We start from the raw sequence: 27,967 nt of genomic DNA on the forward strand, positions 1-27,967 counted from the left end.
CTAATTTGCCAAAAATACCTTATAATCTTTACCATCACATCTCCTCTCTCTCTCCCTTTCTCAATTCTTTCTTTGAATCTTCATCAAAAGACTTCTATCCATTTAAGAAGTAGAAGGGGGTAAATAAAAAAAAACAGGTAATCAATGGAATATATTGTTTTTTAAGTAAGACGAAAAGATTTGATATAGCTGTATATGTAAACATATGCACATACAAATCATTAACAATACTACTTGTGTAATGGATTTTGAAAATAGTTTTATCAAAGATAATCATGTGAAATTAAAGGATTTTAACCAAGGATTGCTAATTAATGTGCCACGTACAAAATAAAAAATATAGAATGACAGTGTATTAAAAGTGATAAGATAGCAAAAACTGAGTTCTTTTCTTGTTTTTCCTCTAGCAGGAATGGATTCTATCCTGCTAAGCACTCCAAACTTACTATCATATGGGAGACATTTTCTGATCAATGAGGTTGCCAGTTTTAGGACAGATGGAAGACCCACTGTGTCACAAATGAAAGATAAGACTTCACAGAATGTGATGTCACTACAGGCTGATAGCTGCTCTTCTTCTCCACCTTTTCTTCTTCAAGAATAGCAATTGCTTCTCCCAGATACAGCAGCAATAAACCCCAGACCCCTTTACCACACTGCAGTTGCCCTGGGGCCTTGTCTCTACAAAGCAGAACCCTTGGGGAAGTTCAGGGTTGATCAGCAACATACTGTCTCACAAACTATTCCTCAAGGCTGTTGGACTTGGATGAGCTTCTCCCATTTCTCATAATTTCCTATCACCTATCATCCTATCCCACCATTAAAAATCAGCATAAGGTATAAAATTTGTATTCTTTTCAAATAGCCCAATTTAACTTCTTTAGGTGGGTCAGAATTGATTCCCAGGGTCCTTGTGCCATTTGGATGTTGAACATCATTACTTTCAGGTATTCTGTCAGGATTCTAAAACTCCGTATTCATAGTCATTTCAGTTTTGCATCATTGACTGCTAAAGATTAATTCCCTCCCCAGTTCTAACTTCATGACCAAACCACATTATAATAAAAGGTATCTCATGGAGAAGGGTAAGAAAAGCAAGTTTCTGTAAGTATTGTTAAGCTGTGTGATTTCTGGAAGAGATGCTCTGTGAACTTATTTCAAACTTAACTCTACGGCTGACTCTCATCACAATAAAAAGGTAAGTTCACCGGTATAGATTTGGAAGGAGGAGGTGTCACAAAACATTGTGTGTGTGTGTGTGTGTGTGTATTAAGTGTTATAGTACCCTTTTTGTTCATATTGGTATTAAGTAGGTAGAAAGTGTCCATACTGAATTTTCTTCTTAGTTCCTCTGCTCTTGGTAGATATCGTCTGGCTTCAGCTGGCATCTGTGAAGAGCGAAGAACTTCTAAAGGTCACATTCCATTGACCTAAGAGAGGAAGGTGCTTGGACAGCATGAGTTTTTACTGAGATTCCAAGGTACTGCATAAGGAAAGCAGCCAGAAAGGAGGCTGGCTGAGCTAGACAATTTCTGAGTGATCTTAGTATGAATACAACCTAGAATGTTCTTTACCCTCACTAAACCGACAGAGTACCAGGTCTACACCCACTCAGCTGATCCTGCTCCAACATAGACGGACGAAAGGGTCCAGAGAAAGATACCACACCTACCTAGGAATCCTGCGGGCACAGCGTCCCGCCCCGCCCCGCCCCGCCCCGCCCATCTACCTGTACGCCTGCGCCCCTGCGCTCTCAAGGTCAGCCCCGCCTCCCGCCCTAGCCTCACACCCACGGAAGTAGCTTTAAAGGACGCCTTGCGTCTCCTCCTCTCTGCGTGGCGTGGGGTCGCTGGCGGTCAGGAGAGGGAGGAACTTCCTGTCCCGTGCGGGCAGGACTTCCGGCCGAGGCGGAAGACCTTTTCCCTCGCGTTTTCTAGAGATCCGTTTTGCAGAACCTGGAGGGGCGAGTCGGGACCGTACTGTGGACTCTAGAGTGTCTATAGGCGTAATGGTGAGTCTTGTGAGCGTCAGAGTGACAACCTTCAGGAGGAAAGGGCGGGGAGGTCAGTCTGTGAAAGGAGCCGGTTGGTGCCCCTGCTCCGAATGGAGCCTGCTGGAGCGTTGGGATGAACCGCTGGCAGGATCCCCACCTGCCCAGAGTGCGCGCGGCCTCCGCAGGGGTTCCATTCAGCCCGGGGACCTGTGGGGTCGCGGGAGGGGCGGGTCTGTCTGAGTACCCAGACTAAGTAGCCTGCCGTGGCGTGTGGCCTGTGGCATCAGGTGGCCCACAGATGACCTTGCTCAACTCACCACCGTGTCCCTGCCACCTTTTCCCGCCGCAGGCTTTTGGCCGAGAATTTAAGAACATAGGAGTACCTTTTGAGCAGTTGCCTGTCTCCTTGGACACAACCAAGGCACTTAACACAAAATCGGCTTGTCTTAACACTCAACTATTACAGAACTGAAAAACCAATGTCACTTTTAAAGAAAATGTCCAAGTTGAGTCCCAACACATTTAACCTGAAAGGAAAATTTGTAATTTCCTATTGTAAAGTTTTATGGAGTAGGAAGAATAGTCGTATTATTTGCAAGTGTTTTAAAGGTAAGGTGAAAAGGATTTCATAGAAATAAGTAAATATAAAAAGAACTTGGTGTGAGAAGGTTGCAGGGAAAGGAGTAACAAAAGGGTATTTTACTGTGGGACCAGTCATTCTGAGAGTTCCGTGCTGTTTTAGGCTGAAAGAAGTTTAGGGACTTGTACAAAGAACATCTTAATCAAATTTAGATAAGAAGCAATGGGTGCTGACTGATGACACAGTTCAGAAGTTAATTTATGAAATGAACAATGAGATTTTGAAACATCTAGGTTTGGCTTTATTGTAGGAATATGGGAGGAGGGCAAGTGAAGGTGACTGCAGTCAACTCTTCTGGAACATAAAAAGGATTTTAAAAAGATACTTGATGTTTCAAGAAAAGTTGAACAGGCCATCAGCCACATGAAAGATTTCAATGATCTGCAGGGACTTCTGTCTTGGGTTCAAGCTTCAGTTGACCATACTGCTGCCCCTTTTTGTAGACTAGACTGCCATTTGGTTCAGAGATCCGTCTGCCTCTGCTTCCCAAGTGCTGGGATCAAAGGCATGTGCCACTACTCCCAGTTTGACTACGCCCCTATTTTCAGGGTCAGATATTGCCAATTTTAGCTGTTATGTATGATGATTTTAGCAGGACTTTGTGGAGCACACTACCAGGTGACTTATGATTCTTTTAGTGGCTTATTTTTATTGTTATTATTATTGTCATTATTATTTGAACCTCTGAATAGTATGACTTACATTCCATAAGAGAATTCTGTTTTCATTTGGGATAATGAAATTAGAGTGGGAACATTATCACTGGAAGGAATTAAAATCTATCAACCTCCCATCCCTTTAAATTTTACAGAAGGAAGAATGTGGAGTCTAGAAAGAGGCAATGACATACCTGATGTCTTACCTAGAAAGCTGACAATAGTGTTTAAATAAAATGATTAAATACATGACAGTCACAGAGACGCTGAATGAGAATGTGTTCTCTGTATTCTGAGATCCACAGAATCATTCTGGCAGCTCTAAAGAAGAAGCTAGTCTCATGGTGATGGTTCACAATGTGGGGCCTGTCTCCATTGTGACATTGATCTGTCTTGGTTTTGAGTTAGTTACTTGACTGAAGTTGTTCACCGCTATGAAATTGATCGTGTTTGTATATGTAATTGCAGCCAATGCTTGGAATCCTTAAACAAAATAAAGTGAGGATGGTCTGAATTTAGGGTGAGGTTGGTTGAATTAACAGTTCACTTCTAAACTGTGAGCCATACGATGAGAAGAGCACTCACTGGACATGAACTCTCAAGACACAGGCTCCGCCCATTACTTTACCTACATGAATTTGGTAAGAGTCTGAACTCTCTGAAGTTCTAAATACCTGACAAAAGTAGAATTGGCTTTTAGTCATCTTCTGATTCTTTACATTCAGAGACTTAGAACCTTGTTTCATGATGAATACATGTTTCTGAATAAGATTTAATCTCTGGTACGAAGACTTGATGTGCCTAGGTTGGGGGATACCCAGGGGACCCCCCACCTGCTGCTCAGAGGAGAAGGAAGGGGCAGGAGAAGGATTGTGGGAGGAGGGCAGTGATCAAGACATAAAGTAAATGAGTTAAAAAAAGAGAGCAAAAAAAAGCCCTTTTAGTTCCTTTTTACAAAATCATATATATCACTTCTTTTACATCACTTGGGTAGTCTGAGAATCCTTGTCTTTATAGTAGACCAAGTATTTCACTACTGTGTTATAAATGCTACCCCACAATGGATATTTTGGACTTACTGATGTTTAATTGGTTATACGTTTATTCTTCCCTCTCATGCTCTGATCTGGTATGTAGTCCCAAACTTCAGAGATGCGCCGTGTATATCAGGTTCTTGTATTGTGAGCAGTGACAATAGGCTTGTGATACAACCAAAATTACTGAGCTCTCTAAATTATTTGCTTTCAGTTTGTGAAAATATTTGGTAGAAAATGTACTGCAGGTATACTAATTGTTCCACTTACTCTTGTGATGGAAATCTTGCATTCATGTTGATTTATGAGAGAACAGTAGCACAATTAGAGCAGCATTTTGAGCTACAGGTCCCTGGTGGCTTGTTTAGTCAATGTAGCAGTTTAATAATTTGCTGCTGTTAATTGTGGGGAGACGGAAAGCGTTGCTATAGTCAGAGTTGGTGAGAAGTAGAGCAGGGAAGAGTAATGTGGTGTGTGTATGAGAGAAACACAGTACATTTAGAGTACAGAGCAATGAATTGATGGTAAAGTGGGGAGTCATTGAGTAGCTGACTACTACTAATTTTCATTCACATGCAAAGAAACTAGTGCAGAGTCATTGAGCCATTGAGTAGTGAATGTGGGATCCTTGACTTTCTTTAAGAATGGCTGGGTATGGTGGTACATGCCTTAACTTCCAGCATGGGATCTGTGAGCCCAAGGCCAGCCCGGTGTATAGTGAATTCTGTGTTATTCAGAAAAAAAAAATTACCTATGATTTTTGGTTAAATTAAAAAAAATGTATATTTGGATCCCATTATTGAGTAATAAAATTTCAGAATCTTTGCTTGTTTGTTTGTTTTGCAAAACAGGTTCTTAAGTCAGTAGCTCAGGCTGTCCTTGAACTCCCTCCTTTCCTGCTAGGGTATTGTATGAACTGTCACGCCCAAGTCAGAATTTAATTCCTAATAAATTCTGTAGTTAAGTCTGAAATAAGTGGTCTTCTTAGAGGAAAATGGAAGGCTAAGAACCTTGGGTGTATTTATTAGAAGTTCTTTTGCATTTGAATGAAAATCAGTCATTTTGAAGATTTGAAGGAGGTTTTAACATTGAATGTGTAGTAGCAGAGATCTGAGTTTCTTCTGAAGTTGTCTGTTGTCCCTTTCCTGAGATTCTTTGCTCTTTTTGAAGAGGCCTAGTCAATCTATGTTAACTTGGTGTTTCTCCAGTTAGTATTTGGTTAGTTCAGCGTGTCTCTGACCACCTTTGCAGAAACAGACGTTTGTAAACTGCCTTCTACTTTTTTGCTTGTTTGATTCTATTTTCATTGTTAATGACATGGTATGGATTTGCTCAGAGTCCTGGTCCAAGGTAGAGGGACTCATCTAGCGATGGCTTTGCTGACAGTGGACCATTTTAACAAATCACAAGAGGTGGGGTGTATGTGTGTGAATGCATGAGTCCTTCCTTTTTGTGATTTAACTATAGGAACTTTACTATGATGATCTTGTGGAATTTTATCACATCCCAGTGGCACTACCCTGAAAAATGAGTTAGGCGAAGTTTCTATTTTCCTGATTTAATGGAAGTTCAACCCTAGTGTGAATTTCAGAGAGGACAAACCATAGTTTGCCATCTTATCTGCTCTGGAATTATATGAAACAAACAAACAAAGCAACTTTCAAGTCCTTGTGAAGTAAATATTCTGGTGGTTTGGCTGAAATGGCCATACCCTTTGCTTTACCAGACAACTGTTTTCAAAAAGCCCTCTTATCTCAGGATACTTGTTCAGTCACTCACTCACTGTTTGTCAACGTTGGCAGGCCAAGGATATAACTACTTACAAAACGGACACCTATGCTTCGTGGAGCTTTTCTTTTCATTAGGAGAGGCTGACTAGTGGGACAGTCTTCTAGTCATGGTAAGTGACACAAGGCAGAGGGTAGAAAGTGATGGTGGTGTTGTAAGGTGTAGTGAGGGAGGGGGACATGTAAATAATCTCACTGATAAATATCTATGCAAATTCAACAACTGCATTTAAGCAGTTGTAAGACACCAAGAAGTAGTCACAAATTTACGTTTTGGTTAGCTGTAGAAGACTTCCATAGGTTTTCAGTGAACAGGATGATGATAGCTATTTTTAAGCATGTAGATAATGGTATTTATTTCATAGATGTAGTTTTACATCATGTCCTGAAAAAAGTGAAGGCTGTGTGTGTATAGGTACATGTGTGTGCATTTATGAATACACATGTATCATTTGTAGGTTTGGTACTGAGTCCAGACAGGGTGTTGATCCCCTGGAACTGCAGTAACAGACAGTGAGTCCATAAGCAAGTGCTCTGAACCCGTCTTGGAACTAGGAGAGCAGCAAGTGCTTTAACTACTACTGAACCATCGCTAGCGAGTCCTTAACCAATTACTTTTGACTTAACTAAGTTTTACGTATATTGTTCTTTTGCCTGCATGTATGTGTATGCAGTGCCTGAAGAGGACGTAGAAGGGGATCAGATTTCCTGGAATAGGAGTTACAGGTGATTTCCTGGAATAGGAGTTACAGGTGGTTATTAGTACTCATGTCAGTACTGGGAACTGAACCAAGTTCCTTTGGAAAAATAGCCGCTGCTTATAAGTACTGAGCCATCTCCTCAGCCCCTACAGGCATTTTTTTAAAGAGAGCTTTAGCTTAGCTTTAGATTGTGTGCACAGATTCTGTTGTTCTCTATGTCTTCTCCACTGTCTATGTCTCTATGTCTCCATTTTTACCAGAGTGATATGTCTCTTCATTGTTTTAAATAATATATTTTCATTCATTGAGAATTTTATAATATATTTTGATCATACTTTTTATGGATTTGGATGAATAGATTTTTTTTATGTATACTCATCATTATGGTATAAGAGTATTTTAACTCCCGTGAAATCATACTTCCTCTGACAACAATTGATCTTTTTTTTTTTTTTTTCCTTTTTCTTTTTTTCGGAGCTGGGGACAACAATTGATCTTTTTCTATAATCAAGGCTTTTCAGAATTCTATATAAATGGAACCATGCAATATTATAACCCTGAGCATTGGCTTCTACTTTTTAATATTTAGGTCCCACCCCCTACAGGTCTTTGATAGTTTTCTTCTTCCTTTCCTACTGTGTTTCTTACCTTTATTTTAAGACAGCCAGGTCCTATACTTGCCAGTCAGTGGTACTTGGATTGCAGGGGGTGTGCTGTGGGACAAAACTTGTCCTGGGGAGATGCAACACACATCCTAGGGAGCCCATGACAGACCTAAGTGCAGATACCACCAAAGTCCAATTTGATGTGTTCTGTAGGGGAACTTAAAAGAATATGGGTGAGGAGGGGCTACTTACAGTAGCAGAAATGACTCGGACATCTATATCACTGAGCCCTCCCCTTACCCCACCCCACCCAACACACACCTAGCACAGACGACAGCTCACAAAGCTGGGAACCATGAGGGCACTGTACAGGTAGCTCAGTAGGCTGCACAGTGCTCTTTCCAGGTGCCTCCGCTGGGCTAAGCCTCTTCAGGTTTGACTTGCTTCCTGCTTCTTCCAGTCAGCTTTTGTAGTTACAAGTCTTTGCAGCTTGGCTGTCTGAGTCTTCTTCACAGCCTGACATCCTTCTGTCTGAGGGTCACTCTCAGCTTTTATTGCTTACTCTGGCCGGGAAGGCACTAGGGAATCTGTCTGATTAGTTTCAGGGTCTTACTGAATTACTTTGAGTTTTTTACCTTCCTATTTAAAAAAGCTTCCCTTTGGATGGAATGTTTTAATCTCTAAGGGAACTGTTAACCAACCTGGTGAACCTCTGTGGGGCTTGAAAGCTATGCATCAGGGAGCTAGTCTGGAACGAGAAGAGTACATGTCCAAATCCTGAAAGTCTCATCTTGAGACTAGCAGGACTCTTTCCTCCTTGTTCTGGGCTCTCTGTCCTGTCCCAGCACATGAACCTTAAGACCCCTGCCTCTGCTGTCCTTGAGGTGGTCACATAGCATGGTGGCCACATTTTTGGTTAAACTTCTCTCTCCTTATAAGGACATGTCCAGCAAGCACCTGAAATTCCTCTTCATCCAAATGAGGTATTCCCAGCATCTTGGGCCCCAGCCAATAATAATATGTGCTCACTCTCCAAACCCCTACCCACTCCCCAAAGTTATAAAGCCCTTTTCCTCCCAGCCCCCAATAAAGCCCCCAATAAACTCAAAACCATCTCCAGAAAAGGCAGTTTTTCCTGTGCACACACCAACTGAGATCCTGACTTACCGCCCTGCCTGCTAAGCTAGACTCTTTCCAGTCCAGGCTGGTACTCAGTGTACCTGGATAGCCTGAAGGGAAAAGCAGACCTGGGCCAGCAGACCACCGTGCTCAGATTGACCTCATTAAAAACAAAACAAACAAACAAAAACAACAAAACCCACTGTTTTGTTCTTACATTTATGTTTATGGGTGGTTTGTCTGTATGAATGTCTGTGTAACACTTACATGCCTGGTGCTTATGAAGTTCAGAAGAGGACCTCTGATTCCTAGGACTGGAATTAAAGACAGTTGTAAACTTCTGTGGGTGGGTGCTGGGAGTCAAACCTTGGTCCTCTAGAGGAGCAGCCAGTGCTCTTAAACACTGAGCCATCTTTCCAGTCCCCTCAACTAATTTTCTAATGAAGGGACTTTGCCTTATTGATATAGGTCTAGAAAGCCAGCGCCATACCTAAGATCAACCAAGTTGCCTCCTAGTTATCTTATAGGGACTCTTTTAAGTTTTGTGTTTTACATTTAAAGCTGTGATTGATTTTAAATAAAATTTTGTAATGGTGTTCATTTGTGAATATTGAGTTGTTCCAACATCATTTTTTCCCTAAGACTGACTTTTCTTCCTTGTTTTTGATACTATTGTTTGTCAAAGCTGAATTAACTCTATTTCTGTGAACCTGTATCTGGCTTCTCTATTCTGTTGTAGTGATTGGTTTGTTTGTCCTTTTGGGATACTACACTATTGATTACTATAGCTTTATAAGTCTTCGTCTTTCCATGTCAGTCTTCCAACTTTGTGTACCTTCAAGATTTTGTTTTCTATCTTAGCTCTTTTAACCTGTCTTTATAAATTTTGGGATCATTCTTTAAATGTATAGAATAATTTTATATGATTTTAGAGATTTATTATTTATAACTATGTGTGTCTATGATTATGTGCACTTGAGTGCCCTGGTGCCCAAGGAAAGTGGCATTCATTATATTGCCTCGTAGCTAAAGTTGTACGCAGTTGTAATTTGTCTGAAGTGGATGCTGGGAACCAGATTTTGATAAGAACAGTATATAGGGTTAATCAGAAGTCACCAATCTAGTCTTTATTCCCATGATTTTGATTAGTGTTAAATTGGTATACATCATGCTAAAAAGGACCCACGTCATGACAATATTGAGTTTGCTTATCTGTGAACAGGAACATGATGTATATTCCATTCATTTTGGCCTCTGCATTTGATATCAGAGTCTTTCAGTTTTCCTCATCAGATCTTGCTTATATATTTTCTTTTTCTATTTTTAAGACTGGGAGGGTCTCACACTGTAGTCCTGGCTGGCTTGGCACTTTGTATACAGACCAAGTTGATGTCCAGCTTGTCGCCAACTTGTTTTCTAATTGTGGTCAACTTGCTTTCTAATCTCATAGAGTAGTCAATCTCTTTCTTAGTCACCGACAGAGAGGGTGTCCCTACCTCAATTAAAATTAATTTTCCTCTGTGTGTGTGATTTTTATATATTACATATATATATTATATATTAAATACTTTTGTATGTTTGTGTGGTTTTTTAGTTTTTAAGAAAAGAGAACATGAAGTTAAAAGGTTTGGGTGAACTAGAATATAGGCTGAGGAGTCAGGTAAATATGATCAAAATACTTTGTATGCATTTATGAAATTTTCAGAAATTTAATTAAAATAATGTATTTTTAAGTTAAAATTTTTCCTTTCTTGCCTTAATCTTTTATTTTATTCTCCTCCCAAGTGCTAAGATTGGTGTGTGTGACCATGCCTAGCTATAACTTCCTACATGTTTAATTAATTATTTTACTTTATTTTGGTGCTGATATAAAAATGTTGGTTTTTTGAATCTGAAGAATAAGGCAAACACTTTTCATGCCAGGCAAGTGCTCTACAACTATGACAAATCTTCAGCTAAAATGGTAATTTTTTTATTGGACATTTTTGTTTATATTACAAAATGTTACTTTCTTTCCCGGTTTCCCATTCATAGGCCTGCTATCCCATCCTCCTCCCCCTACTTCTATAAGGGTGTTCCCCCTCCCTAACTACCCCCCTTCCCACCTCCCCACCTCCCCGCCTTGACATTCCCCTATACTGGGGGGTCCACTCTTGGCAGAACCAAAGGCTTCTCCCATTGGTGCCCAACAAGGCCATCCTCTGCTATATATGCAGCTGAAGCCATGGGTCTGTCCATGTGTACTCTTTGGGTAGTGGTTTAGTCCCTGGGAGCTTGAGTTGATTGGCATTGTCCTTATGGGATTGCCAGCCCCATCATCTCCTTCAGTCCTTTCTCTAACTCCTCGAATGGGGACCCAGTTCTCAGTTCAATGATTTGCTGCTAGCATTTGCCTCTGTATTTGTCATGCTCTGACTGAGCCTCTAAGGAGACAGCTATATCCCGTTCCTGTCAGCATGCAGTTCTTGGCTTCATCAATATTGTCTAGGTTTGGTGGCTGTATATTTATGAGCTGGGTCCCCAGGTGGGGCAGGCTCTGAATGGCCATTCCTTAAGTCTCTACTCTAAACTTTGTCCCCATATCTCTTCCTATGAATATTTTTGTTTTCTCTTTTAAGAAGGACTGAAGTATCCACACTTTGGTCGTCCTTGAGCTTTATGTGATCTGTGGATTGTATCTTGGTTAATTCGAGCTTTTCGGCAATATCCACTCATCAGTGAGTGCATACCATGTGTGTTTTTTTGTGATTTGGTTATCTCACTCAGCATGATATTTTCTTTCTTTCTTTTTTTTTAATGAGGTCTCGAGCCTCTTCACGCTCTTTCAGTCCTTTCTCTGATTCCTTCAATGTGGGTCCCGTTCTCAGTTCAGTGGTTTGCTGCTGGCATTCGCCTCTGTATTTGCTGTATTCTGGCTGTGTCTCTCAGGAGAGATCTACATCTGGCTCCTGTCGGTCTGCACTTCTTTGCTTCATCCATCTTGTCTAATTGGGTGGCTGTATATGTATGGGCCACATGTGGGGCAGGCAGGGAACACATGGGTGTTCCTTCTGCCTCTATTTTAAACTTTGCCTTCTTATTCCCTCCCAAGGGTATTTATGTTCCCCTTTTAAAGGAGGAGTGAAGCATTCGCATTTTGGTCATCCTTCTTGAGTTTCATGTGTTCTATGCATCTAGGGTAATTCAAGCATTTGGGCTAATAGCCACTTATCAATGAGTGCATACCATGTGTGTTTTTCTGTGATTGGGTTACCTCACTCAGGATGATACTTTCCATCCATTTGCCTATGAATTTCATAAAGTCATTGTTTTTGATAGCTGAGTAATATTCCATTGTGTAGATGTACCACATTTTCTATATCCATTCCTCTGTTGAAGGGCATCTGGGTTCTTTCCAGCTTCTGGCTATTAAAAATAAGGCTTCTTTGAACATTGTGGAGCATGTTTCTTTGTTGTGTGTTGGGGCATCTTTTGGGTATATGCCTAGGAGTGGTATAGCTGTGTCCTCAAGTAGTACAATGTCCAATTTTCTGAGGAACCTCCAGTCTGATTTCCAGAGTGGTTGTACCAGTTTGCAATTCCACCAACAATGGAGGAGTGTTCCTCTTTCTTCACATCCTCACCAGCTTCTGTTGTCACCTGATTTATGATCTTAGCCATTCTGACTGGTGTGAGGTGGAATCTCTGGGTTGTTTTGATTTGCATTTCCTTGATGACTAAGGATGTTGAACATTTCTTTAAGTCCTTCTCAGCCACTCTATTATCCTCAGCTGAGAATTCTTTGTTTAGCTCTGTACCCCATTTTTAATAGGGTTATTTGGCTCTCTGGAGTCTAACTTCTTGAGTTCTTTGTATATACTGGATATTAGCCCTCGGATGAACGATTGGTAAAGATCTTTTCCCAATCTGTTGGTTGCTGTTTTGTCCTAATGACAGTGTTGTTTGCCTTACAGAAGCTTTGCAGTTTTATGAGGTCCCACTTGTTGATTCTTGATCTAGGAGCATAAGTCATTGGTGTTTTGTTCAGGAAATTTCCCTCCATTGCCCATGTGTTTGAGACTCTTCCCTACTTTTTCTTCTATTAGTTTTAATGTTTTTTTGGTTTTATGCAGAGGACCTTGATCCACTTGGACTCAAGTATTGTACAGGGCAACAAGAATGGGTCGATTTGCATTCTTCTACATGCTGACCTCCAGTTGAACCAGCACCATTTGTTGAAAATGCTATTGAAATAGAAATGTTTTGACTATTATGTGATGGGAGGAATTTCTTTTTTGATCCAATCTATTTGGAGTTCTGTAGGCTTCTTACATGTTTATGGGCATCTCTTTCTTTAGGTTAGGGATGTTTTCTTCTATAATTTTATTTACTGGCCCTTTAAGTTGGGAGTCTTCAGTCTTTTATACCTATTATCCTTAGGTTTGATCTTCTCATTGTGTCGTGGATTTCCTAGATGTTTTGGACTAGGAGCTTTTTGTGTTTTACATTATCTTTGACAGTTGTGTCATTGTTTTGTATGGTATTTTCTGCCCCTGAGATTTTCTCTTCTATCTCTTGTATTCTGTTGGTTGCTTGCGTTTATGACTCCTGATCGCTTTCCTAGTTTTCTATCTCCAGGAGTTTTCTCCCTTTGTGATTTCTTTATTGTTTCTATTTTCATTTTTAAATCCTGGATGGGTTTGTTCGATTCCTTCATCTTTTGGTTGTGTTCCTGTAATTCTTTAAGGGATTTTTGTGTTTCCTCTTTAAGGGCTTCTTGTTTACCTGTGTTGTCCTGTATTTCTTTAAGGATGTTATGTCCTTCTTATAGTCCTCTATCATCATCATGAGATGTGATTTTAAATCTAAACCTTGCTTTTCTGGCGTGTTTGGACATGCAGTATTTGCTTTGGTGGGAGAACTGGGCTCTGATGATGTCTTGGTTTTTGTTGCTTAGATTCCTGAGCTTGCCCTTTGACATCAGGTTGTCTCTGGTGTTAGCTTGTCTTGCTGTCTCTGCATGCCTGTGTGTCAGCACTCCTGTAGACCTGTTTTCTTTCTGCTGGATCTGGGTACAGAGCTGTGGGACCGGGTCAGCTCTGAGTGCAGGCAGAAACTGGAAGGGCCCTGTCCCAGACTGCTCCTGCATTTGTGTCCTGAGACCACTAAGCGGGTTGCTTAGAGCAGAAGAGTTGGTCTTACCTCTGCTCTCAGATGTGTCAGTGCTCCTGGCCACTAGCTTTTAGCTGTGGGCACAGGTAGGAACGATAAAATGCTAATTTTTAAAGGCAGGGTCTTGTTCTATTAATGGAATGAGTACATTTATTTTGTATATTAGATTATATTCTGCAGCCTTGCTATATATTCATTTTTGTGTCCACAGTGTGCCTGCTACAGTAGTGCTCTGCCTCATAGAGTTCTGAGAAAATATACCCTGGCCACCCAAAATCCCAGTTTTACTTTCTTAACATTAAATATGACAAAATAATTTTAATATTAAATTATACTAATATATTTTGTAATTTTGGCATAAATTGTAAGATTTAAAGTTAAAAAGGAAAAATTCTAATGTTTCCTAAGGAAATTGATTGCGGTAGGAAGGCCCACCCTCTCTGTAAGTGAATTGCTCCATAGGAAGGAGATCGTCCTGTTAAGGTGAGGAAGCATGCTGGTCCCTGGTATGAGTGTATTAGTTCACTGCTTACTGGTCTTTACTGTGGATGTAGTGTGACCTGACTGTAGGACTGTAAGCCAGGTAAGCGTAGTGGCTTTTCTCAGGGTTATCACAGCAGAAAACGTAAGATTTTTAAAAGTTAAAGACATAAGTGCTACAGATGAATACAAATTGAATTTTACTTTTCATCAGTAACTATAATAACCTAAGTGTATTTTTAGAAGTTTAAATATTTAGGAAGTAGTTGAGTTCTGTGGTTTTGTTTTGTTTTGACTTCCAGTTGTACAGAGGGAGGCACCACGAAATTGGAGGAACTTGTGCAGTCACACACTTGAAATAATGCTGATGAATGAGGAGGAATTGCAGAAGAGAAACTGCGAAGGGGAATTAGTTGTTGTAAGGGTTCAATACCGTACTTGTTCCAAGCATGTGTCATACTTACCCATTTCTTTTCCCAGGACTCTAGCAGTTGGCTCTCTCCTCCTCTTTGCACTTGTGAGGATTTGCTTACATCTGAATCTTTGCTTCTGAATGAGTTCAAACAAAGCTATAATCTCTTAGGAAATTTCCCTTCCCTTCCATATGGTCAGCAGACACAAAACTATCTCTCTATGTTACTTCTGTATGAGCACTGTTTCATTAGCATGGATTTTTTTAAGAGGAAAAATGGGATATTTTGATAAAGTATATGCAAGGTCATGCTCAACAACAGTTGAGTTACAAGAGAAATCATATTAAAAAAATTTTAGTAAATTTACAGTTTTATGTTGGGTTGCATTCATAGTTGTCCTGCAGTGCGTGTCACTGGTTGGTAGTATTTTTGCAGCAAAATCTTGGGAATAGAGAAGTTTGGATTATGAGGAAATATGGTTAGTCTGAATGGACATTGAAAAGAGAAAAAGAAACTTGTTCAGTGTAACTGGCATATCAACAGGACTCTTGAGCATGTTGTTCTGTTGTGTTTTATGTATATTTTATTGTAGGTCGCCAATGGTTGATGTCTACCATGAATACTTAGCACAATCAGGTTTTCGTTTTACTTGACTTTGGCAATGCTGAGGGAAGTTTTTGACACTGAATTAGAACCCTGAGTTCACTTTTTAAAGTAAACTTCACATATTTATCTTTGCGATAAATAGAAACATTTAAAAATAATAATCTCACTTATCTGAAGTATCTGCTTGTCCTTCACACCATGCCGTGCTCAACTGGTGTTAGGCTATCTTTGCTGATTGCTACTGTTTGCTCTACCGCTATCATCTGCTTGGGAAATGAATGTCACCTTCTGCTTCCTTTCCCTGAAGGGAAGTCATACTTGAAGATGGTTTTCCACCAAAGCCAAAACTTCATTAGCTCATTATTTTTAAATGTTTTTATCATCCCAGAAGATTTCAACAATATTTATGATGATTATAAGTGATTAATTATAAATAGTTCATATTCTTGAGGCTTGTGGTGTTGTCTGTGTAAATGGATTTGTTCTGTCACTGATACCATTCCTTTCTGTTTAGCCTTATTCAAATGGGAAAGCATGATTTCTTATCTCATAAGTGTTGCTTTTTGATTTTTGCCATAGTTGCTAATGAGTCCAGTTTAGCATGGAACTCACTCTGTCTTTCCTGCTGTGTCAAACTCTTGCTCCCTCTGCCACAGACTCCCAACAGGTGTAGGCTACCATGCCTAGCTACGGTTTGCATTATAGTCCTTAAAAATTGTCTTATGTTCTTTAAGACAAAAAAAAAAAAAAAAAGGTCGAAGACTTGGCAATTGTATTTTGGAAGTAATTGCCAACATTTTTCTAACCATTAGAAACACATAGAAAAAAATCTGAAACATTCAACATACTGTAGATTATGACATTGAAACACTTTATTTTTTAAGATTGAAATTCTTTTCTAGTATAATTTAACCAGTGCTTACTATTGAGTGCTTGCATTTTATTTTTATAACTTATCCATTAGTCATTTTTACTAGAGCTATTGTGGTCCTCAGGTCTCATGTCATCTTTCCTTCTTCCTCCATGGGGACCTCTGGGTGCCCTGGAATGTAATGCTGTAGGTCAGGCTGATCTTGATCCCATTGTCCTGATAAAATCCTGTCAAGTGCTGAGTGTGACTAATACCCTCAGGCAATTTTGTTTAATTATTTTCCTAGTACTAAGTGATATCCTCAACTCCTTTCTCTGACTAGAAAACAATACTGTATCATTTAAAAATAAAATTCTCTAAGTCATTTAAAGAGAGAATTTACTAAGTTTCTGATATAGAGTTCAAAAACCAAATAAATAAATAAAAACAAGACTGTAGGCTTCAGTGGGTCCTAAGTCTCTGGAGCTGAGTAGCATGTTTGAGAAGTTGAGTGTCTGTGGGTGTGCAGCAGGTGCACCCGCGGTGATGTGGAGCGTGCATGAAGCTCTGAAGATTACTGGGGCTTAAGAGTTACTACCTGGTGGGTCCCAGGGATCCAACTCAGGTCCTCAGGCCTGGCAGTAAAGGCCTTAACCCTCCAAGCATGTCAGTGACCCTGGAGATCCTGTCTGTCTGTCTGTCTGTTTTAAAGCACTAGTTGCAGTTGAGTAGTGGGCTAAGTCTACTACTTTACATTAATTTGCAAATCTTAGTTTCCTTTTAAACTTCTTATAAATTGTAGCTCCTTTTATTCTTTCTGTTATTTATTACCGCTGACTGAAAACCTGTATCAGAGACTTTGCTGGTGGTGTAGAAGTGTTAACTTTTTCAAATGCTGTTTGTATATTTGGTAAATTGGGATTCGAGATATCATTTGGCATTTATTTTAGAGATAGCAAATAAGTCCAGGAGAGAGATTTTCTAATTGTTGTGTTGTTAGTAACAAAACTCTAGTACTCTAGTGTGTTTAATTATTCAGTGCATTAAAATATTCATCATGAATGCATTTAACGAATTGTTAACTGTACAGATATATTCTTGGCTTTTGTACTTGTAACTTTGAATTTGTAACTGAATTTTTGTTTTTAATTTGCTTATGAACCATTACTAGTGTGTTTAACATGGTTGTGATATGTAGCTTGTGTTAATGAAAGTGTTTGTAACACAAATAGCCCTTACTGTGAATGAAGACGATTATTGCTCGCACGTCTTGTCTTTGGAGGCATAGAGAACATGATTAATATATCGGAATTTTTCATAAAGAAAAGAGTACTTTTTCTTTATGTTAAAGTTCAGTGCTTCTTCATACAGTGCCTGTAATTAAGCAGTAGGGCAAGTTTATCCTTTATCCTTTATTTCATCAAGAAGTAAATATTAACTTTGTGGTATTAAAACTACCGTGATAACTTTCTGGGAGTGGAGGTTGGAGTGAAGTGGAGGAAATGAGTACAATTTTAGTGGGGAGATCCTCCCTTCAGTCACTGGTCAGAGCTGAGCTCACAGTGGGTAGTTTGGAGTGTCCTTACCAGTTGTAGGTAGAAACCTGTCAAAGGTTTCAGAAAGTGAATGTTAACTGAGTTGGAATTGTTTTGAACAAGATGATTTGTAAAAATCAAATGTCCATTGCTTTCAGCAAATAGCTCCATTGAATATAGACCTATAGGATTGTTTTGTGCAATGTCAGAAAACATTCTTACAGTTAAGAGTGGGGAATATGGGGTTGGGGATTTAGCTCAGTGGTAGAGCGCTTGCCTAGGAAGCGTAAGGCCCTGGGTTCCGTCCCCAGCTCCGAAAAAAAGAACAAAAAAAAAAAAAAAAGAGTGGGGAATATAGGATGGCTTTTCACACTGAACCGTCTCTGTAACTTTTCAGAACAAGAACCTTAGCTAGAGATGAAGTGACGAACGTCTACAATGCTTGCTTCATTGGCAGTGTTTTTATGACTACAGTATTGCTTTATATGAGGCATTGCACAATTTATTCAACCGCTATAACTGGAAAATTATCTTTTAAGATAGACAACTATTAATTTCAACACCAGTATGCTAGTTTATAAATTGTATATAATTCGCGTGCGTCTTTATCTTTGCTCTATTTTTTAGTCTCTTGTTTGCTTTATCAGCTTGTTTTGAAGAAAAATTCTTCTGTTATTTCTTAATTTAATCAGTTCTCCTAGATGTCTACCAAAAACTGTAGAGCTGCTGCTGTTGAATACAGGCTGTCAATTGCATGTATTCTGTTGCATCATAGGTTTAATTCTTAGGAAAGTTACTTTATATTTGGGCATTTTCTTGGGAATTTGTGCTTTTAAACATCACTTTTAACAATTTTCTAAAATTGTTTTGTTACCGGGGGCTGGAAAGATGGCTCAGTGGTTGAGAGCACTGACTGCTCTTCCAAAGGATGTGGGTTTGGTTCCCAGCACCCACTTGGCAGCTCATACCTGTTTGTAACTCCAGTTCCAGGGAATCTGACACCCTCACAGACATAAACACAGACAAAACACTAGCACAGATAAAATAAATAAATCTTTAAAAAGCAGTATTTTGTTACTATTTAAAAATTATCTATGCGTTTGTGGCGGGTGGGTATGTTCCCGAGTTCAGGCTCCTAAAGAAGCCAGAAATGCTGGATGCATTTGGAGAAGGACTACTGGCCAGTTGTGGGCTTCCTGAAAAGGATCTCGGACCAGAGCTAAGGTCCTCCACGAGAGCACTCTGGTGGTTTTGTTTGTTGGTTTGTTTTTGTTTTTGTTTGTTTGTTTGTTTTTGTTTTTTTGTTTTTTTTCATTTCTTACATGGGGTCTCTGTAGCCCTGGCTGTTCTGGAATATACTATGTAAACCAAACTTGCCTCAAACTCAGGAGGAGCTCCAAATGCCCCTGGCTCCTGAGAGGTAGGATTAAAGGTGGGGACTGCTAGTATGTACTCTTAATTATTGAGCTATCTCTTCAAGCCAGCACTTCAGTTTTAAAATGCATTAACTTTTTTCTGAGTTAGAAAAAGAACAGTAAACTTTTCTTTTACTTTAAAGAAATTAAAAAGCATTTTTGCTAATGAAACATTGATACTAGCACACTAAAGAGTTCTGTCAACAATTCAGCTTAAAGTTTTTCAGTGGTTAAGAGCACTGAATGCTCTCTCTTCCATAGGACCTGGGTTAATTCCCAGCACCCACATGGCAGCTTACAACTGTCTCTACCTCTAAAATCTGATACCCTCACCTAGACATACATGCAGACAAAACACCAATACACATAAAAATAAAAATTTTAAAAATTTATCTTTTGAGCTCAACTCATAGTTGATATAATGGTTTTATTTGCAGGAATAAAGTGGACATTATGATAGTTATTTTGTAGCAGAAGATGGTTAGCTATCTGCTATTTGATATGAATTCATAAATCAATCAATGAATTATATCGATTGCTGCACTTATGTTTTAGCTGCTTTCCTTTTTATCATTACAGAAAAAGCATTTATTTGGGGGAGACACATGTGTTGCTGAGGTCAGAGGATAGTTTGTGAGTGTAGTCTCTCCTTCAGGGATTGAATGTAGGTGATAAGGCTTGGCTACAAGCACCTTTACTCACCGAGCCGTTTTGCCAGCCCTCTTGAGCTGCTTTACTACAAACTTCTTCTATTATTCTCGTTCACTATAAAGTGAAAGCCTTGTTTTGAAAAGTCCAGTTTACTGTGAGACTAATGGCTGACTGTAGGCAGGGATAGCTCATGCACTCAATTCTGTGGTACTGGAGATGGCTCATGAGAATGACTTCTTGACGCTCATGACTGTTTTATGTTGCTTTTACCAGGTGTGGAGTATGTAGAGGATTTCTCTTTTGGATTAAGTCTAAACTGTTCTTAATCCCTTGACCTATTAAAGCAACCATTCTAATGCTTTGACTTCTTAAAGCACCTGTCTTCAAAGCTTCAGTTTAGGACTGCTAGTCATTTACCTATGTGATTTTTATCAGAGTTTTCCCTTTAGTTTTCTAACCCTTCTTTGAATGACATTGATTTTAATGTTAGCCCTAGTATTTATTTTATGACTTCTTTCCCACCTTCAGTGGTCCTGTTGGTTGTATGGCTGTTCTTCAAGGACATCTCAAATGTCGCCTGGTGCTTTATTTGGCTATTGATAAGCTATTTCATCTTGTGTTTATTAATTCTCGTAACATTTAAAGGTTCTAATCCTGATAACTCATTTTTCTGATACTGTACCTAAACTTGCAGTCACTTGGGCAGACTAGCAGTCGCTTGGGTAATCATCCGTGCAATGCCTCCGTGCTGCTTAACGAAAACTCTCATAACTTGGAGGGCCTCCATCCTTTTATAGCTTATATCCTCTGCCCATTCTCATTCTTAGGAGCTAATTTGAAAACTCAGGAAAAAAAAAAATCCAAGGGGTTTTTCAACATAACTGTGTGGTAGTAGCAAAGTTTTCTAGAATCTTGACACCATTTATCTGCTTTATCCTGACCTGGTTCGTTAATACCTTTGATGACCACAGTTTTCACATTTGATGTAGTCTACACTTATACTCCCACTCAATAGGACAGAGGCCTAAAGATACATTTTGTTCTTAGGACTTGGGTCTAATCTGACCCATAAATGATAACATTGAATCTTCCTCTTTTGCTATACACATGTACTGTACGTGTCTTTGTGTGTCTGTCTGTGTCTGGTTGTTTGTGTTTTTTGTTTGTTTTTGGTCTGAACTATTTTTGATTGTTTATTGAAAATAGATTGTTCTCATATAGTATCTTGATTATAGTTTTCCCATCCTTTATTCTTCAAAGCACTCTCCCTTCCTCCCCTCCAGATGCACTTCCTTTTCTGTCTCTGATTAGAAAAGAACAGGCTTTTAGGAGATACCAACAAAACACGATACAATGGAAAAGCCTCAAGAACAGACACAGAATCAGAGACCAACTCCTTCACAGACATAAAGCTGTGTGATGTGAGGAACAGGCGTGTGGGCCTTGTGCCTGCTGCTCCATTCTCTGTGAGATCATGAGCCTTGCTCGGTGATTCAGAGTGCCCTGTTGTCCTGGTGTCTTCCATATCTTCCCTCTCCCCTAAGTTCATTCTACCGTTCTTCTGTAGAGTTTTCCGAGTCAGGTTTTAAAGTCTCTCTCTGTAAGGCCTGCCTGTGGTCTCTGTGTAGTTGTTCGATCTGCTGCCGGAGGGAGCCTCTCTGATGCATAAGGCGATGTGTAGAGCAGAGTACCATTAGTAGTCATTTTACTGCTAGTTTTTCTTTAGAACAGTAGTGTTGGCTTTCTCCATCTCTGAACTATCTAGTCTCTGGTTCATGGTCATCCAAACAGTGCTGGGTGTGAGTTCCATCGTGTGGATATGGCCTCAGTCAAATCAGACATTGGTTGACTACTCCTATAAATTCTTTGCTACCATTGCCCTAGCATATCTTGCAGGCATTATAGGTCACAGGTTTTGTGGCTGGGTTAGTGTTTCCATTTCTCATTTGGGAGCCTGCAGATTACCTTCCCACAGGAAAGATACTAAACTATGTGGGTGAGGTGCTCATCGGCTCCACCTCGACTTCTCCATGTTCATTGAGTTGTGTGGAAGTTGTCCTGGCAGTGGGGCCCTGCAGAGTTTGCAAAGAGGAAGCCATTGTCTTAGCAACCCCTGGATTGTTTGGGGTTGTCTCTGATACCCTGCTGGCCAACCGTTCATTTGAATGACACCTAGTCCCAGTCCTGGAAGAGTCCTTTAGTGATGAGATGGCCAGTTTGCACTCATTCCGTTCCATTATTCAGAGGCCTCGGTAGGATCACCATCACATGTCAGGGAGCTTCCCCTGCAGGAGGTTTCCATACTATACTATACTTCAAATGCGCCTCGATTCTAGATTCTACCTGTCTCTACGTTCCCATCCTCAACCCTGTCTCCCTTCCCCCTCTTCCTGACCCTGCCATTTGTATCCTGCCCCACCTCAGTCCACCCATAACATCTCTTTCTTCTCTCAGGAGATGCATAGTCCCCTCTATGCTTAGCCTCTCTGGATACGGATGGAGGTGTATCATCAGTCTTGGGTGTTTACTCACTGGCTAATAACCACTATAAGTAAATATACACCACATTTACATTTCTGCATCTAGGTTGCCTTATTCAGGATGATTTTTTTCTACTTCCATCCATTTGCCTATAAATTTCATGATTTCAATTTCTTTTTATTTTTTTAATTTAATTTTTATTTTTTTTTAGCAGCTAAGTATATTCCATTCTTATTCTAGGGAACACCTAGGTTGTTTCCAATTTCTATTTATTATTAACAGAACAGTAATGAACATGGTTTAGCAAGGGTCCTTATGGTAGGATGAAGCTTCCTTTGGGCATATGCCCTAGAGTAGTATGGCTGAGTCTTGAGGTAGATTGATTCCCAACTTTCTTAGGAAACACCATATTGATTTCCATAGAGGCTGTACACGTTTGCATTCTCATCAGCAATGGATGTGTGTTAGCCTTGTTCTACATCCTTGCCAGCATGAGATGTCGCTTGTGTTATTAATCTTGGCCATCCTGACAGGTATAAGATAGAATCTCAAAATAGTATTGATTTGCATTTCCCTGATGGCTAAGGATTTTGAACATTCCTTTAAATGCTTCTCAGCCATTTGATTTTCCACTTTTGAGAATTCTCTGTTTAGATCTGGACCCCAGTTTTAAATTGTGTTATTTGATTTCTTGATATCTAGTTTGAATTCTTCATATGATTTGGATATTATTCTATCAGATGCGGAATTAGTAAAAATATTTTCTCTGATTCTCTGGGTTGCTGCTTCATTCAATTGACTGTCCTTTGCCTTTTCATGCAGGTTTCTATTACCATAATTGTGTAGTACAACTTGAAGTCGGGAATGGTGAAAGTGTTGCTTCCCTGATGTCTTTCACAGCCCCTTTGTCATTGGTACATAGGAGGACCACTGATTTTTAGTTACTCTTGTATCTTGCTGCTTTGCTGAAGGTAGATATCAGAGCTCCCTGGTGGAGTTTTAGGGTCACTTGTGTGCATTGTCATATCATCTCCAAATAAAGTCATCTCCTTTGACTTCTTTCTTTGGAACCTGGATCCCCTCCATCTTCACAGCTGTCTTACTGCTCTAGCTAAGGCTTGACGTTCTGTATTGAATGATTATGGAGAGAGTGGGCAGCCCTGTCTTGTTCCTTATTTTAGTGGAGTTGTTTTGCATTTCTAATTTGATATTGGTTATGGGCTTGCTGTAAATTCCCTTTTATATTTAGGTATGTCCTTTATATCCCTAGTCTCAGGACATTTATCATGATGTATTTTGTACTAATTAGATGGTGGTTTTTGTTGTTGTTGTTGTTGTTGTTGTTGTTTTTGTTTGTTTGTTTGTTCTTTCAATTTGTTCATGTTGTGGATTACATTTATTGATTTTCATACATTGAACCATTCCTGAATCTCTCAGATAAAGTCTTCATGGTAATGGTAGATGGTCATTTTGATGTGTCTTTGAATTCAGTTTGCAAGGTTATTTTTTATTTTTTAATTTCTACAACTATGCTCATAAGGGAATATAATTCTCTTCCTTTGTCTTTATGTAGTTTTCATGACTTCGGTCTCCTAAAGTGAATGGGCAGTGTATTTTTTGTCTATTTTGTAGAGTAATTTGAGGAATATTGGTGTTAAGTCTTTTATTTTTTTTAAAGGCTGGTAGAGTTCTGTGCTAAACCGTCTGGCCCTGTGCTGTTTGTTTGTTTGTTGCTTGGGAGACTTTTAATGACTGCTTCTATTTTAATAGGGGTTATAGATCTTTTCAATTGCTTATCTAGTCTTGTTTAACTTTGGTAAGTGGTTATCGAGAAAATTATCCATTTCCTTTTGGATTTTCTAATTTGATGGAGTGCCGTTATTTAGGGATGTCCTACGATTGCCTGGCTTTCCTTGGTGTCTTGCTATTCCCCCTTTCATTTCTGACTTTGTTAATTTGGATAGTCTCTCTCTGCCTTTTAGTTATTTTGGATAAAGGCTTGTTGATTTTATTTTTTCTCAAAGAATAAACTGTTTCATTGATTTATTATTATTATTATTATTATTATTATTATTATTATTATTATTCTCATTGTTTCTGTTTTATTGATTGCAGCCCCGAGTTCATTCCTTGCCATCTACTACTTTTGGGTGTGATTTCTTTTTGTTTTAGAGCTTTCAGGTGTGCTATTAAATTGCTTGTATGAGATTTCTTTAGGTTTTTTTGTTTTTGTTTTGTTTTTTACAATTTTTTTTAAATTTTTGGTTTTTTTTTGTTTGTTTGTTTGTTTCTTTGTTTTTAAATGTAGGTGCTTATTGCTTTATTCCTACCTCTTAGAACTGCATTCATTATGTCCTATAAGTCCAGATGCGCTCTGTATTTACTTTCATTGAATTCTGGACCTAATTTTTCACTCAGTAGAGTTGTTCAGTTTCTGTGAGTTTGTATGCTTAGTGTTGCTTCTTGTTGATACCCAGCTTTAATCTGTGGTGTTCTGATAGCATTCAGAGAGTTAGTTCACTTTCCTTGAGTCTGTTGAGACCTGTTTTATGCCTAGAAATGTAGTCGACTTTGGAGGAAGTTCCAGAAGGTACTGAGAAGGTATATGCTTTTGTGTTTGGGTGAAATGTTCTGTAGATATTTATTAGGTCATTCAATTGGTAATGTCTCTTAGCTTTTTGTCTGGATGACCTATCTATTAGTGAGACTGGGGTACCGAAGTTTCTCACTATCAGTGTTTAAGGGTCAATATGTGATTTAAACTGTACTAGTGTTTCTTTTACAAACTTGAGTACCCTTGTGTTTGGGGCATAGATGCTGAGAATTTAAATGTCTCTTTGGTAGGTTTTTCTTTTAATGAGTATGTAGTGTCCTTTTCTATATCTTCTGATTTGATTTGTTTTGAAGTTTGTTTTGATAGATATTCAAACAGCTATTTTACCTTGCTTCTGGGGTCCATTTGCTTAGAATAGTTTTTCCAACCCTTTACCCTGAGGTAGTAACTGTCATTGATGTTGAGTGTGTTTCTTGGATATAGCAGGATGGATCCTGTTTTCACTTCCATTTTGTTAGTCTGTGTCTTTTTGCTGGGGGATTGAGGACCATTGATGTTGATAGATATCAATGATATTTGGTTCTTGATTCCTTTTATTGGTGATGGTGGTGGTAGTGGGGTGTGTGTGTGTGTGTGTGTGTGTGTGTGTGTGTGCGCGCGCGCGTGCGCGTGCACACGCATGAGACTGCGCTTCCATTTTTGTGCATGCTTGTGCTTCTGTGTGTGCATGCTTCTCTTCTGATTTTGCTGGTGTTTATTCCCTGTGTTTTCATGGGTATAGTTTACCTTAATTTGGAGTTTACCTTCTAGCACTCTCTGTAGGAGTAGATTTGTAGGTAGATAGTATTTTAATTTGGCTTTATCATGGAATATTCTATTTTTCCTTCTACGGTGATTGAAAATTTTGCTGGGTATAATAGTTTGGGTGGGCATCTGTGATCACTACAGCATATATGTCTAGGACTTTCTGGCTTTTAGAGTCTCTTTTCTAATTGGTCTTCCTTTATATGTTACTTGCTTTTTTCCCCTTGCAGTTTTTAATATTCTTGTGGTATGTTTGATTATTATGTGGCGAGGAGACTACCCCCTACACCCGAGACACAGTTTCTCTGTGTAACAGTCCTGGTATTTGTTTTGTAGATCAGGCTGACCTTGAAATCTCAGAGGTCTGCCTTCCTTTACCTCAATCCTGATATGAAAGGCATGTGTTACATGCCCTGCCTCAAGGTGACTTTCTTATCTGGTTCAATCTATTTGGTAGTCTATGCTTCTTGTATCTCTACTAGACATCTGCTTTAGGTTAGGAGAATTTTGTGATAAACATTTTCTGGACCTTTCTTCTCCTTTCTCTATTCCTATTATTCTTAGGTTTGATCTTTTCATAGTGTTGCAGATTTCCTGTATGTTTTGTTTTGGGACTTTTTTGGAATTGAGATTTTCTTTGACCGATGTATCCATTTCTTCTATCATAGCTACAACATCTGAGATTCTCTCTTCTGTCTCTGATAGTCTGTTCATGAAGCTTGCGTCTGTAGTTCCTGTTGGAATTACTACATTTTTCATATCTTGCCTTCCTTCCATTTGTAGGTTTTTTTTTTAAATTCTATTTCTATATTCTTAAACAGTTTTCTTCATATCATCACACTGCTTAAGTTTTCCTCATTTCTGTATGGGATTTAGTCGTTACCTCTTTAGACTTCTGTCATCTTCGTATGGTTGGTTTTAAGTTCCTTTTCTTGTGCTTTAGCTATGTTGGGATATTGGGTCATGCTGTGGTATAGGATAACCAGGTTCTAGTGGAGATGTGTTATCCTGGTTGTTACTGTGTTTTTCTGCTGGTGTCTAGGCATCTGGAATTGGTTTGATTTTAGGCCTAGGTGCTGATTTCTGGATTTGTCTTTTTGAGAGTGATGCCTGGGTGTTACCTGGGTATTGGGGGTTGACACATAGGAATAGGGTAGGCTAAGGGTGTAAGGAGATCCACAGGAGGGAGGAGAGCACAGTGTTCAAAGATACTGCTTATTTCGTCTACTTGGAATACCACTTCATCCCAGTCAGAATGGCTAAGATCAAAAACTCAGGTGACAGCAGATGCTGGAGTACTACCTGAGGACCCAGCTAGACTACTCCTGGGCATATACCCAAAAGATGCTCCAACATACAACAAAGACACATGCTCCACTCTGTTCATAGCAGCCTTACTTATAATAGACAGAACCTGTAAACAACCAGTTGTCCTTCAACAGAGGAATGGATATAGAAAATGTGATACATCTACACAATGGAATACTACTCAGCTACCAAAAGCAATGATTTCATGAAATTCTTAGGCAAATGGATGGAAGTAGAAAATATCAACCTGAGATAACCTAGTCACAAAAGAACACACATGGTATGCACTCACTGATAAGTGGCTATTAGCCCAAAAGCTCAGAATATGCAAGATAACAATCCACAGACTACATGAAGCTCAAGAAGAAGGAAGACTGAAGTGTGGGTGCTTCAGTCCTTAGAAGGGGGAACAAAATACTCAAGGGAGGAAATACAGAGACAAAGTATGGAGCAGAGACTGAAGGAAAGGCCATCCAGAGACTATCCCACCTGGGGATCCATCCCATAGACAGACACCAAACCCAGACACTATTATAGATGCCAAGAAGTGCTTGCTGACAGGAACCTGATATAGCTGTCTCCTGAGAGGTTCTCCTAGAACCTGACAAATAGCAGAGGTGGATGCTCAAAGCCAACCACTGGGCACAGGTCCCCAGTGGTGGAGTTAAAGGACTGAAGGAACTGAAGGGCTTTGCAACACCATAGGAAGAACAATAATATCAACCAACCAGAGCCCCCAGAGCTCCCAGGGACTAAACCACCAACCAAAGAGAACACATGGTGGGACCCGTGGCTCCAGCTGCATATGTAGCAGAAGATAGCCTTGTAGGACATCAGTGGGAGGAGAGGCCCTTGATCCTGTGAAGGCTCGATGCCCCAGTGTAGGGGACTGCCAGGGTAGGGAGGACCAGAGTTGGTGGGTAGCACCCTTATAGAAGCAGGGGAAGAGGGGATGGGATAGAGGTTTCCGGAGTAGAAACTGGGAAAGGGGATAACATTTGAAATATAAATAAATAAAATATCAATTAAAGAAAAGAAAAAAGTGGGAATGGGGGTGGGGGACAGGCAGTGAAGAGAGGTCACCCCACAGGGCATGATATAGTACTGGGAATGAGACTAGGTATGGGTTAGAGAAGGGAGGTCCCTGCTTGGAATTGAGGGATAGGCTAAAGCAGCAAATGGGG

The 27,967-nt window shown here is 39.6% G+C and overlaps 1 protein-coding gene across 2 annotated transcripts in view; it reads left to right on the forward strand.

The window, feature by feature from the left end:
* The first annotated feature begins 1,871 nt into the window (after positions 1-1,871).
* Positions 1,872-27,967, forward strand: part of Tmem161b (transmembrane protein 161B) — an 81,285-nt gene continuing 55,189 nt past the window's right edge. For both annotated transcript variants that reach the window (XM_032899082.1, XM_032899083.1), the window contains exon 1: positions 1,872-2,011. In XM_032899082.1, the coding sequence (XP_032754973.1) occupies positions 2,009-2,011 (3 nt within the window). In that variant the 5' untranslated portion in view covers positions 1,872-2,008. The remainder of the gene's footprint in view (positions 2,012-27,967) is intronic.

This window comes from Rattus rattus, chromosome 3 (genome assembly GCF_011064425.1).
Source record: "Rattus rattus isolate New Zealand chromosome 3, Rrattus_CSIRO_v1, whole genome shotgun sequence".
Classification (NCBI taxonomy): Eukaryota; Metazoa; Chordata; class Mammalia; order Rodentia; family Muridae; genus Rattus; species Rattus rattus.